At 41.7% G+C, this 12,673-nt stretch overlaps 1 protein-coding gene across 4 annotated transcripts in view; it reads left to right on the forward strand.

Annotated features, from left to right (window-relative positions):
- The window catches only part of LOC136831732 (uncharacterized), a 175,093-nt gene that overhangs the window by 92,649 nt on the left and 69,771 nt on the right, over positions 1-12,673 (forward strand). For all 4 annotated transcript variants that reach the window (XM_067092361.1, XM_067092369.1, XM_067092375.1 and 1 more), the window contains one exon: positions 12,313-12,458. In XM_067092361.1, coding sequence (XP_066948462.1) covers positions 12,313-12,458 — 146 coding nt within the window. The remainder of the gene's footprint in view (positions 1-12,312; positions 12,459-12,673) is intronic.

The raw sequence follows: 12,673 nt of genomic DNA on the forward strand, positions 1-12,673 counted from the left end.
AAAACCAGCGTTCTGTGATTTTTTTTGAAAAAACTTTTTTCCACTTTGTCGCTAACTCCAGCCTGATAATTACCTGGGAGACAGTTTTTAAATAGAGGCTCTGCATTTAAGGGTTGGACTTGGGACACTTAAGTATAGCCTTCATTAAACTGAAGAATATAAATTAACAAATTGATTGTGTGGATGCTTACTGTGGCTGGCTCCAAGTTGTTTGTCACCAATCCATCAGTCTTTGTGCCACTAGTTTATATTTTTCCAAGAGTCTTTCTGAGGAGAGTGATTTCAGTAACCGGCTGAAAGGCTGTTCATTTTCAGCTGTTCAGATTCAGATGTAAGAGAGTTTCCAAATCTTTCAAAGACAACCTTGCTGCTTTTCCCTTCTGTGCTTTTATTGCAAGTGCTTCCTGTCTTCTGAGGGTCTTCCCTTGACTGTACAGCCTGAAAATCACACCATCAATCAGCACTCCCATGGTCCATAATGTGATGTCCACTTTTCTGACCTCAGTCCAGTCCTGGTAACTATGTTTTTCTATCTCTTGTCAAGACAACTAGACCTGCTTCCAACCATGTGCCTACCTCCAGAATCTTGTGTGTGCCCAGCTACACTCCTGCCTCATATCTCTCACCTGTCAGCTGCTTACCTAATAGGACTGTTGAATTTGTATCCACTCTTCTCTTCAGTTTATGCAGTAGCTGCTTATTACTCCCCAGCTTCCAGTAGCTGTGTTACTGCTAGTCTTGCTGCTGAGTCCAGCAAATTTATCAGTTCTAACTAGGCCTAGCTCTGCAGAGAAGTTACCTGTTGACAGGACTCAAAATTTTAATGACAAAAAATTTGAAGACATTAGACATGCAAAATACCAACAAGCAGGCCCAGACACATACCCTCACTCATATCAGTGCTTCGTGTGCCTCTTCCTGAGTCAGCACAAGAAGTTTCTTGTTTATCCCAACTTTAACTTGGAAGACTCTTGCTAGTGTTTCTGCTTTATCTGCAACTAGTAAAAGGTAATCTTTTGCCCCAGCCATCGGCCACTGAAACTACTAAGTTTTAGCGGTCTGTGGCAAAAATAAAAGGATGGCATAGCCACATTTATAAATGATTTTATGGCATTTTATCTAGGAGATATTCCATTTTAAACTACATGAATAGGGACAAAAGAGAAGAGGAAAGTGTTATTTGATAAAGTAACAATTTTTTAATTAATTTTTATTGTTCCTACACGAATACAAACCCTTGGTCTTTACATATGGATAACTTTTGGCGAAGCCAGAAAGTCCGGCTGTTAAACTTTTGCAAGGCGGTTATGGTAAGTTACCTAAGGTAGGAGCAGGAGTACCGCCCACCCAACCGGTATGCATTCAATCTCTTAACTTTACTTTTGGCCGTACTCTCGACAAGACATGCTTTTATTCTTTGTCCTGCTTTTTTTTTTTTATTTTGTAATTTGAAATATTGATTTGGATATATTGAAACATTTGTGTACTTTGATATATTAAGACATTTCAATATGTTTTATTTCTATGTCTTCAATGATATATTTACTTACTCATACTGCATAGTAGGCTTAGGTGTGTTTTTCTCCCTTTACAGCATATCATTGTTGTTTCTCAAACACCTTCGTCTAGGTGTGTTTATTATTTTCTTTTTTATCAAAACATTTAGACACATAATGTTTTGATTCAAACTACACAATTTCTGTGAACGTGGTAATGTTTTAGTTTTTCAGATGTTGTGTAGATCGAGATGATCGAGACATCACGGGTTCGTGTTGCAGCCGAGGGTTTCTTGTGAGGATTCGTCTTACTTAACATGGCAATTTGTCCTCCACTCCCTCAACACGAATGTTAATGGCACAAGTTCTACAGTTGCATTGGTCCCGACTACATGCTCAGGACCAGTCAGAATTTACTGTCTTGCCTCTTTACAGTTTTGGGGTGGTTGTGAGCCGTACGACTCACTCCCTTCCCTTACAGATATATTTCTTTTCCTTTCTCTCAGGGTAGGAGATTTATTCCCTTCCTGAAGGGGGGAAGGCATATTATTTGTTTCTTTTCAGGCCCTAAAGTCCAGAACTTGTTTTGCCTCTGGACTTCCTTGTCGTCTTCTTGAGCAACAGTTGTCAGCCCTGCTTGCCATGAAGTTGGATGGTGACGTGTTTCGCTCAGATCCTGGGAGCCCCTCTACATTCTCTTCAGCCTTCACTCTCCCAGTGTTGTCACTTCACGTATTGGTGTACCTCATCCAACTCGTTAGTTCTGTGGTGGAAGTTTGGAACAAAGCCAGATATGACGGCAGTGTGTTCCTTTCAGAGCCTGGGAGCCCCGTCTAGGGGTTGTTCCCCTCCAGGGTCGGTGGGGGCAACACCATTTTGCTCTTCATTTCTAGGCTCAAATGCGCAGTTTATGTCGTCATTTAGAGGTACCAATCTTGGATGCACTGCTTCTCCAATGAAGCCTTCGTCTGCTTCTGTGGCTTCTCGTCTCCCTTCCGGTGTTTTGTCAACCGATGCCCTTCACTTTGGTTGCCCTCTTGTAATATATATGAAATAAACTTATATTATCACAATTTTATTAGAATATATGATTATACCCATTCTTACACGTAGTAATTTCTGTTTTGGTAAGAGTCGTCTGCTCCTGTTACATTATGGATGGGATTGTGACATCATGACTAGTTCTTGTGACATCATCAACTGATTCCCCTTTCATAGTTTCGATCGATCGACTCGGCCAAGAGGAGTACAATCCATCTTCTGCTATCTCAGAAGTTGGGGGTTTTTGGGAATTCTTCATTGTTTCTTAAGACATGTGTACTTGTACTGTGGTAAGGCCCTCTGGTTTCAGTAGAAGTTGAAGAAGGGAATCCTTTCGCCCTCATCATCTTCACCTTCTTCTATCAGTGCTCTCCCTCGTCTAGAGACTGGGGTTTCTTCAAGTCACGGGTCTCTCTCCGAGACCCTGCTACACAGAGCATCAGGTGCGCAGTTTTCTCATACATGGCAAGTTGAATAGGTAACCTGTGTCACCGATACTAGTTGAAGAATAAGATTTTCTTTCTTCTTATGAAGTGGTTATTGATCTCATTCGTGAGTTCAGTAATATTCATATAATAATTCTGAAGATTAAATCCCCACCTGTGATCACTCCTACTGCTATTGAAGCTCTTCTAAGCTCAAGAAAGGATTCGAGAACACCTCTGGATTTTCTTGGCTAAAAACAGATGAAGAAGTATCTTTTGTTCCTCAAGAACTTAGTGAGATTAGGTTTGGTGGCTTACTTAGCCTAGCCGAAGTAGTTGAGTTTATAGCCTAGCTTACCTAGTTTGAACCTGTCTTTATCAAACTTGCCCTTCAATATCTTGGAGCATGTTCTTCAGGTTTGTGACTTCTACAAGAATGTGATTTTCCTGTTCTTCAAGAGTTTGGAATTTGGTTAGGTTACGTTGGGTACAGTTCCCATCTTAGCCTACCTTTATCTATCCTAGTCTAACCGGACTGATTTGCGACTCAATATCTTATTTCTTCTTGTGCCTTCAAGCATTAAGATCAGTCTTTAAGCTTTACTTAACGTTGCTCGGGAACGGCACCATGGTAGTTCCTTAGTCAAGAAATAGGGGTGGGTATCGTATCATCATAAGGTAACTTCTCTTTTGAGTAGCATACTGAGCTTATTTCATCATAGGGGATCTCCTCTTAGGACGTTTCCGCTGTTGATGATGCACATTCCATTGACAGTATTAGGACATCTCTGTCAACAGTGCGAAGCCCGTTGACAGTAAACAAGTTGACAGTAGAGTGCTTAGCATGTATTTGCATAGATCATCTTATCATAGGACATCCCCTAGGGTTATCCTATCATCTTCTTTGCATACAGTGCTGGTGAATGGGGTTGCAGTAGCATGCTCAACGCAGATGTCAATCAGACACATTCCAGGATGAGGGATGTATGTCAGACAAGTTCCGTCATTGGAGTCTATGCCCATGTGCAGGTACAGGAGCTCCATGTCTTTGGCAACGTGAAGTGATTGAGCATGCCTACTTATCAGTTTCTACTACCAGATTGGTTTTAATACCAATAATGTGTATATGAGAGCACTCATCTTTAGAGGACTGATCTCCTTAATATTTGAGAAGAACTTTTGTGTTCATGGAATTTTGAACGATGGTTCTTAGCTGTGCTAAGCCACTTTCACTTCCGGTATCAATGAAATCTTACCAGTAAGGACAGTGGAATTGATTGAGATACTGATCTCTTTTTTTTTCTAGTTGCTTGCTTCTCTACCGAGATAGGTAAGAAGATAAATCCTATCAGATGTTTGACCTATAGAATACACGTGATTGAAGTATTCCAACTGATATAACATTTTGTTTTGTACACAAATATATCTTTCAGTGGCATACCCTTCCTCTTTCTAGCTAAAACATTTTGTTTTGTACACAAATATATCTTTCAGTGGCATACCCTTCCTCTCTCTAGCTAAAGGGGAAAGAAATTATATCAGACACATATTGATAGATACCGTAGTTTCTTGTCTGAACAGATATATCTATCATCTGATCTAGAGACTAAATTCTAAAAACTTATTTTCAGTCAATTAAGGTTGTCTGGAGCCCCTTTCCTTGGTCCTTGTGCTGTTACGTTACTCCTGTGAGGAGTTGGAGATGTAGGCAGTAATTGCTGCTTACAGTCCTCAGTATGATAATGATGACACCACTACATGAACTTGGTCCCCAAAGGTCATAGTGTCCTTCCATGTCAGGTCTGCGACAGTGGTAGTACTCGGACAGACCGAGGTACTTTCGGTAAGATGGCCAACAAGGAATCGAAAGCGAGATGGATGAAATGTCAACACTTTTTTGATGAAACAAAGGGATAGAATGGTTGATCTTGACTTCCAGTTTTCGCTCAACCTCGAAAGAAGATTGATCATACTCTTTCTTCTCTCAGTTTCCTGTTGTTGGCTTTGTTCTGAGCTGCTTATTCTACATATTCAAAGGTGATCAGTTAGATTGATAATTTTCCGTTGATGGTTCTGTGGCACCAAAGACAGTATTACTTCTGTGTTACCCCCCCATAATCTAGTCTTTCAACCCAAAGCTAACAACTATTTTGTTAGCTTCTAGCTGCCTGAGAAACGATGGCAAAGGAATCCTTTCTCTAGCTAGGGAGCTGATCAACCAAGCATACCATGAAACTTCCTACTGGACATCAGTACGTTTCAGGTAAGATCTCTAGAAGGCAGAGTCATCCATATGTCTGTCACATTCAGAAAGGACATGTAGTTCAAGTGCTAGGATAGAATGTATTTGTGAAATTCATATGCATATCCTCTTACCTTGGAGTGTTGACCATAGTCAAAGGGATCATTTCTATGCCTAGGGGAATGACCTTCCGAACATACCCAGCAATTTCCTGGTGGTCATCAGTATGTTTGAGGCAACATCTCTGGGGGCCATAGTCATCGATCTATGGCATTCAGGAAGAACCCATCGATCTGGTATTAGGATAGAATGTAATTGTGCAGTTCACATTCTTATCCTTTTACCTTGGGTTATTGCCCAAGGGTCCTTGGACTCTTGTTCCTTGGATCCTTGATGGATGCTCAGTAAGTCATGTAGTTTACCCAGCTCTTAAGGACAGGTTGCATCTTGCCTAAGGCGTGCAGCTACAGGGAGAAGGTGTTGGTGGGACTGGCTTCCTACCTTCCCACCTTCCTCCAGTTTTCCGTCCTCTTCCAGTGGACAGAGGAAGAGTGAACAAACCGTCATGAGCTGGTGTGCATGTAGGAGATCTGCATGACTGAGTATCCTGTTTATGATCCAGTTTTGTTTGGATTAATAGATTCGTTTCCTACCTTCTCTCTAGCAAGGAGAGAGAAGGACTGACTATGGGCAAGCCAGTCGGTTATTTTTAGCTGCATAGTCTTCGACATTGTGGGTTTATCCATACCTTACAAATCAAGGGTTTTCATACTTTCCTGTAATTCGAAGTGCCCAGGGGTCTGGCAGTTGAACATCACACATGTTCAACAGACCAGAGGTATGGTATCCTTCCTTTGCTCTTTATTGACCAGGAACTACCAGTCAGTTTGGAGGATTACTTGGAATCCTCCCTCCAATAGTAAACGTCCGTATGTAAAGACCGAGGATTTGTATTCGTGTAGGAGCAAATGGCAGATATTTTAATTAATTTATATTTTTCCTAAAATACAAACCTGAGGTCATTATAGAAAAGGCCCACCTTTTACCACCCCTCATTCTTTTATCTGGGCCAAAAGGTAAACTAAAGATTTACCAGCTGGGCGAGTGGTACTCCCGCCTCTACGTTAGGTAACAGGTACCATAACTGCTTTGCAAAAGTTTAACGGCCTCTCTTTCCAGCTTCGCCAAAAGTTATCCGTATGTAAAGACCTCAGGTTTATATGTTAGGAAAAATACAAATTAATTTAAAAATTTGTCATTTTAGTTGGAGGCTGGGTCAGTATGCTGTATTTCTATTGGTAAGATTAAAGGCTAGGGATGATGATTGTCACTGCTCTCTCGACAAGATTACTGAGGAGTCAGACCTGTCAAATCTGCTCTAGAACAGAGTTTTAACAGAGAATATGTGCCTGCTAATGTGACACATGACCTAACCAAATTACCATGCCACAAGCCCAGGGTGATGGAGACCAAAGCAGCATTTCCTCCCCAGCCCCATAGAAAAGGCTTTTATATCAGCCTACAGGAAACTCTTGGATGCCCTGTAGCTGATGCGCAGAAGTAGAATGGGAAGAGGCAGTGATGACTATGTATTATTACTACCACAGTTTATTGTTAACTCTGGGAACTGACAGCAATTCTTGGCAGAGTATTCGTGGGCCCTATTTCCCATCAAGATTTTGTTTCTATTTAGGCCTTGGTCTATTGTCATGATATATGTTCTTTTGCTTATGCTAAATAAATAAAAATCTTGTGAGATTGTAGTCATGGAGATGGGATGTGCTGCAGGTATCAAATCCATCTGTTGGACTTTGGACTATTCCACAGATGTACAGAACTGCCTAATTTCATGTGGCAATGTGCACTGAGAATTTGCCTATGTATTAGCATTATGCATGCAACTGATTTTTCCTTAGGAATTATGTACTACTTTTTGTCAAAGATGAATTTGTTGTATAACAGCGTAACTCATCTGTATACAGTGATTGTTTGAAAGTTTTCAGTACATTCTGGTTAACAAAATGCCCTCTATATCCTCTTTTGGAACAAATACCACACTAATTGTTCATACACAGAACGGTCATGGCTGCATGAGTGAGAATATGGACTATAAGATCTAAGAGAGGAAGAGTCCCAATCAGGAGAACATTCCCTCAACGTTGACTTCTTAACGGCCGTTTGTCATCTTTCTTCACAGCCATGGTAGTAACTCTCATTCCTTGGGCAGGATGAGTAGAAGAAGACAAAATGACTGCAACTTCTTGTGGAGGAGCCTGACATGTAGATCTGCGGCTCTTAGAAGAGACTTCTCTTGATGAATGTGCTGTAGCATGAGAATCAGTAACTGGGGGACTTTCCTTATCTAAAGCAGAAGACATGCTGTCGTGAGCCTTAACAAGTCCACAGCCATCCAAAATGGCAAGTAAGTCCAGAGTAGCTCAAGACAAAGCAGGAACAGACTCGACACAGCTGTGATTAGCCAATCGAGGAACAGCTGCAGGAGAAACAGAGCACAAATCCAGAGAGGGCATGTGAATCCTCTTGCGTGGAGGGGCTATGAAGTCTTTCTACTTCCAACGTCTAATAGGGATGGAACATACAGATGATGATGAAGAAGATGACGAGGATGAGGGAGATCTACAATGTCTCTTCTTCGATTCCATCAACTCTGAGCCTTCACTTTTGGGTCCCATGGCATCAAATAGTCTAAACAGAGGTTCAGGTTTTCCCGGATGGAATATTTTTCAGGAACCATCTCCCATAATCTAACTAATCACCCAAATCTGATCTTCATCAGAGCCAAATTCCCTGCAAGTTTGGTAATGCCATGCCATAGAGGCAAGTTTTCCCCAGGTATTTTACCTTTTTCTTCTCTGCCTCCTATGTTGAAAGGGAATGCTTCAGCTAGAGCCTGTTGTAGAAGAGGACTCTTGTTTAGCAATCAAGATTTTTGCAAGTTTACCATCATTCAGTGATATGACTTCTTCCAGACCAGCCACCCCTTGGTGCCTTGAGAGGAGGCATCTCAATTGCCTGTATGCTCCCTGGCCTCTAACAGCTTAGAGGAGACTCTAGAAGCAGTCTCCCGTAGTGGGGTAGTGCTGTCAGTGCACCTCATGTGGTGCAATGTAGGCATTACGTAAGGGTCTTTGCAGCATTCCTTTTACTCTACCTCCGTTCATATTGCCTTTCTTCCAGCTTACTGTTCACCCTAACAATTGATTCATAGTGCAACTGCAAGGTTTTCCTCCTGTTACACCTTTCAAGCCTTTTCACTGTCACTTTCTGTTTCAGTGCTGCATAACTTTTGTTGCCCCATTGCTTGTCATGTATGCCTAAAATCTGTAAATCAATCAATCAATCAATCTAGAAGTAGCCACACTTCCTCAAGTTCTAAAACATCCCAGGCTGCTTGCACATCTTGCCTGGGAGTTATCAAGCAAGGCTGAATCTTTTCAGAGATTTTTGCTGCAGCCATCACCTGTTCTTGCAAACTCTCAACCATCAGCCTGTACCAAGTGAAGTGGACTGGATATATAATTTGTGTAAGTGAGAGGAACATCAGTCTAATCAGTGCCTTTATTCCCATGTTTGCATTCATCCCCATCCATCTGCACCTCCAGAAGAAGCCTTCATTTTATGCAATCAGTGGTTGCAGGACAGCCCTTTCACAATTGCGGGAACTCTGAATCATTGATGTGGCAATATCCATGGACCCAAGAAAGTTCTTCCACTAGTACTTTGAGAATGAGTTGACTCGCAAGTAGATCCAGACACCTAATTAGCATCTGTTCTTGGTTTTCTGTCGTTTTACCATGGTGCTTTATGAACTTCTGAGAGGTTCTCTTCAGCTGTTGTCCATATACACATATGTGTTGTCCCATTAGCCCTAGCATTTTGTAAGCAGATGAATGACACATGCCAGAAGTTGGTCCCCTGGCTGAAGCATATCCTTCATGCATACACTGTACTCTGGGATACTAGGCTGTTTTGGCTTGCTTTATTCTCAGGGTATAAGTTACAGTATCCTGAGAAAGTACTTTTTGATCTTTAGTTCTTGGCTTGCACTGTCTCCAAGTGCTGTATGACAACACTACAGTGGTAGCATATGTGAACAAGGGGGGGGGGTGCCTAGTGTCTTGTCAACATCACATGATGACAGTTCAATTGCATCAGTGGGCGATCGACAAATCAGTGGACGTCACGGCCAGGTACATTCCAGGCAAGAGGAATGTAGTGGCTGACTAGCTAAGTCAGCAGGATCAGGTCCTAGGGACAGATTGGTCTCTGGATCAGGATATAGCAGACAGGCTTTTTCCTCTGTGCGGGAGAGCAATGATAGACATCTTTGCAATAAGGTTCAACTGGAAGCTAGAAGTCTATTGTTCAGTAGTTCTAGGTTTCTTCGCCGTGGCAGAGGACACTCTTCAGCATCCCTGGGACAGTTTGGTAGTCAACACTTTCCCTCCCTTTTGCCTGATCCGTCACGTCCTGATCAGAGTGATGATTTCTCAGAATCTCAGGATGACCTTAGTAGCTCCTTTGTGACCTCAAGCAGAATGGTTCCCAGATCTGCTCTCTTTGCTTTCAGCTGATCCAAGAGAGATCCCCTCATGGCACAACCTCCTCTGTCAACCTCATTTAGAGAGATATCATTAATTGGTAGGGTCCCTATCTCTTCACGACTGGAGACTATCCAGTATCTCCTGTGAGCGAGAGGCTTCTCTCTCAGAGTGGCGACAGAGATGTCTGGCTACCTCAGAAGGTCTTCCTCAACCGTGTACCAGGGAAAATGGTCTGTGTACTGTGATTGGTGTTGTCAACAGGGTTTCTCTCCACTTGGTATATCTATTCAACAGATAGCTGATTTTCTGATCTTTCTGCAAATAGAAAAACACCTTTCTGTTTCTGCCATTAAGGGCTACAGGGTTGCCTTTGGGGTTAGTTCTATGTCTGAAAGATGTGAACTTAACTTCCTCTTGAGACATATCTGTGCTGCTCAAAAGTTTTGAACAGTCTTGTTCTCCTAGAGAACTTAAACCACCTACTTGGGATCTGACTCTGGTGCTAAGTACAGGCAGTCCCCGGTTTACGACGGGTCCGGCTTACGCCGTTCTGAGGTTACGATGCTTTTCAAATATATTCATCAAAAATTATTTCCCGGTTTACGACACATGTTCCAGGGGTATGACGTGTCATACGCCAATCCGACGGAGGAAATATGGCTCCAAAACGGCAGAATAATAAAAATTTTGAGGTTTTTTTAATGAAAAACTCAATAAAAATGCAGTTTACATCGTTTTCAATACACCCAATGCATTAAAAGTAAGGTTTTCTTAGGATTTTTTACTATTTTCGACGATTTTTTGGTTTACGACGATTTTTGGTTTATGACTCAGCGTAAAAACGGAACCCCCATCGTAAACCGGGGACTGCCTGTAGTCTCACTCAAGCACATACGATCCTTTGTGATGGTCATTGGACAGAAACTTGACCCTCACGACAGTTTTTCTTTCATCCTTGGCTTCATCAAAGAGAGTGGGCAAACTCCATGGTCTGTCTTTTGATGTCAAACATACCAGGGGTTGGGGTCAGTAACCTTCGAATTTGACCCAGAATTCATTGCTAAGACTCAAAACCCCTTGGTACATGACTACAGATTTGTTTCCTTCTCCATCCCTCCCCTTTGGGGATTTTGTTGACAACGATTCAGACGAGTTACTACTATGTCCTATCAGGGCACTGCTTAGTTATCTTAAAAGGACTTGACTCCTCAGACCTGGGTGCTGAAGACTTTATGTTAGCACAGGCCGGAACAAGAAAGAAGTGTCCAAGAATACCTCTTCAATTTGGCTATGTGAAGTGATTAGACATGCCTTCAGTTCCTCATCAGTTTCTACTGCCAATACAGTACTGTACATGCAAGAGCACATGACATTAGAGGACTAGGCTCCTCCTTGGCATTCAAGAACTTATCTGTTAGTAGGATTTTGCATGCTGGTTCTTGCCTTTGCCAGTCCATCTTCACATCCTTCTACCTGAGGGACATTGCTCACAGGTCCTTGGACACTTTTTCCTTGGGTCCGATGGTGGCTGCTCAACAAGTTGTGTAGCTCATCCAGTACCCTTAGTGGGATAGTTTGTATCTTGCCTAAGATGATGGTATGAAAGTGAGAATGATTGAGATGGCTGGTCTTTTTTCCTTTTCTCTTTCCCCTTTCTTCTCTACCTACGGGCTGTGAGAAGATTGATCCATCATACGCTGAAACTGGTAGATACAGGAGAGTGAAGTAACCTTACTGTTAGAGTATTTAATATTCTACACGATTATGCCTTTCACTAGCAAACCCTTCCTCTCTCTAGCAAGGAGGGAGAGGCTTCCTCTCGCTAGCAAGGAGGGAGAGGAAAGATAACAAACATGTTATCTGATAGATCTTTAACTTCCTCCTGTGCAATGAATCTCTGCATTGTATTTTAGCCCAGCCCAGTAGTCTGACTGTTAGATACCCATCTATCTTAACAAGTCAGAGGCTTGGGTCTCCTTCCTTTGAATTCTCTTATCCAGGAAGTGTGACCAGGTGTGCTGAACCTCCAGTCGGTTCAAGATGCTCTTACCTCCCACCAAAGATAAGTCTGTCCTAATGTTAAGACCCAGGTTTGCTCCACATACGGACAAATGACAGATTTTTAAATTAATTTGTATTTTTCATAGCTAACAAACCTGCAGTCTTAAAATTTACTGCCCACGTGTAGCCACCCCTCTTTTAGTTAACCCTTGGCTGGAAGAAAACTAAATATGTCACTGGGTTGGAGATTAGGTCATTGCCCATTTCCTCCCTCATCCCCATGACTGATGCCAGATGCCACCACCGGGTTTACAGCTGTTGCCAGGAGATTTATCCTAATGTTAAGACCACAGGTTTTTAGCTATGAAAAATACAAATTAATTTGAAAATTTGTTATTTTTGAAGAAATTTGATCTCTATGTTCCTTATTGATACAGTACTAAAGTTCACTTGCTCTTGCAATAGATAAGCATTGTAGAACTTATTATAATAATAGGTGTGCCCAACATTTTAATCTATGTGATGTCCATGAATTGTTACAGTTCTGAGAAATTTGAAGAGGAAAGTAGTCCAGCACCAGAAGTGCATGAAGATTTAAACAGTAAAGTGGTTAACACTATGACAGGATTCACTTTTGCTGGTAGTTTTACAGGAGGAGGATTTGAAGATGTTATAAAGAAGTTGAAAGGTAAGTGTTTCTTACTTTACATTACAATAATGAAGCCAAATTACTGTCTTGCAGATGTATCATTTTGGCCCATAAGTAGAACAGTGGTCAGCTTCAACACTGTTCGGTAAGTAGGTTATAATAGTAATTAAAACTTATTAATTAATATACCTGAATATTATATGAGTTATTTTAGTACTTCACTATTGTTGGTCTGACCTGTTTGTTGGTAAAGA

The sequence above is a fragment of the Macrobrachium rosenbergii genome, chromosome 4 (assembly GCF_040412425.1).
Source record: "Macrobrachium rosenbergii isolate ZJJX-2024 chromosome 4, ASM4041242v1, whole genome shotgun sequence".
NCBI lineage: Eukaryota > Metazoa > Arthropoda > Malacostraca > Decapoda > Palaemonidae > Macrobrachium > Macrobrachium rosenbergii.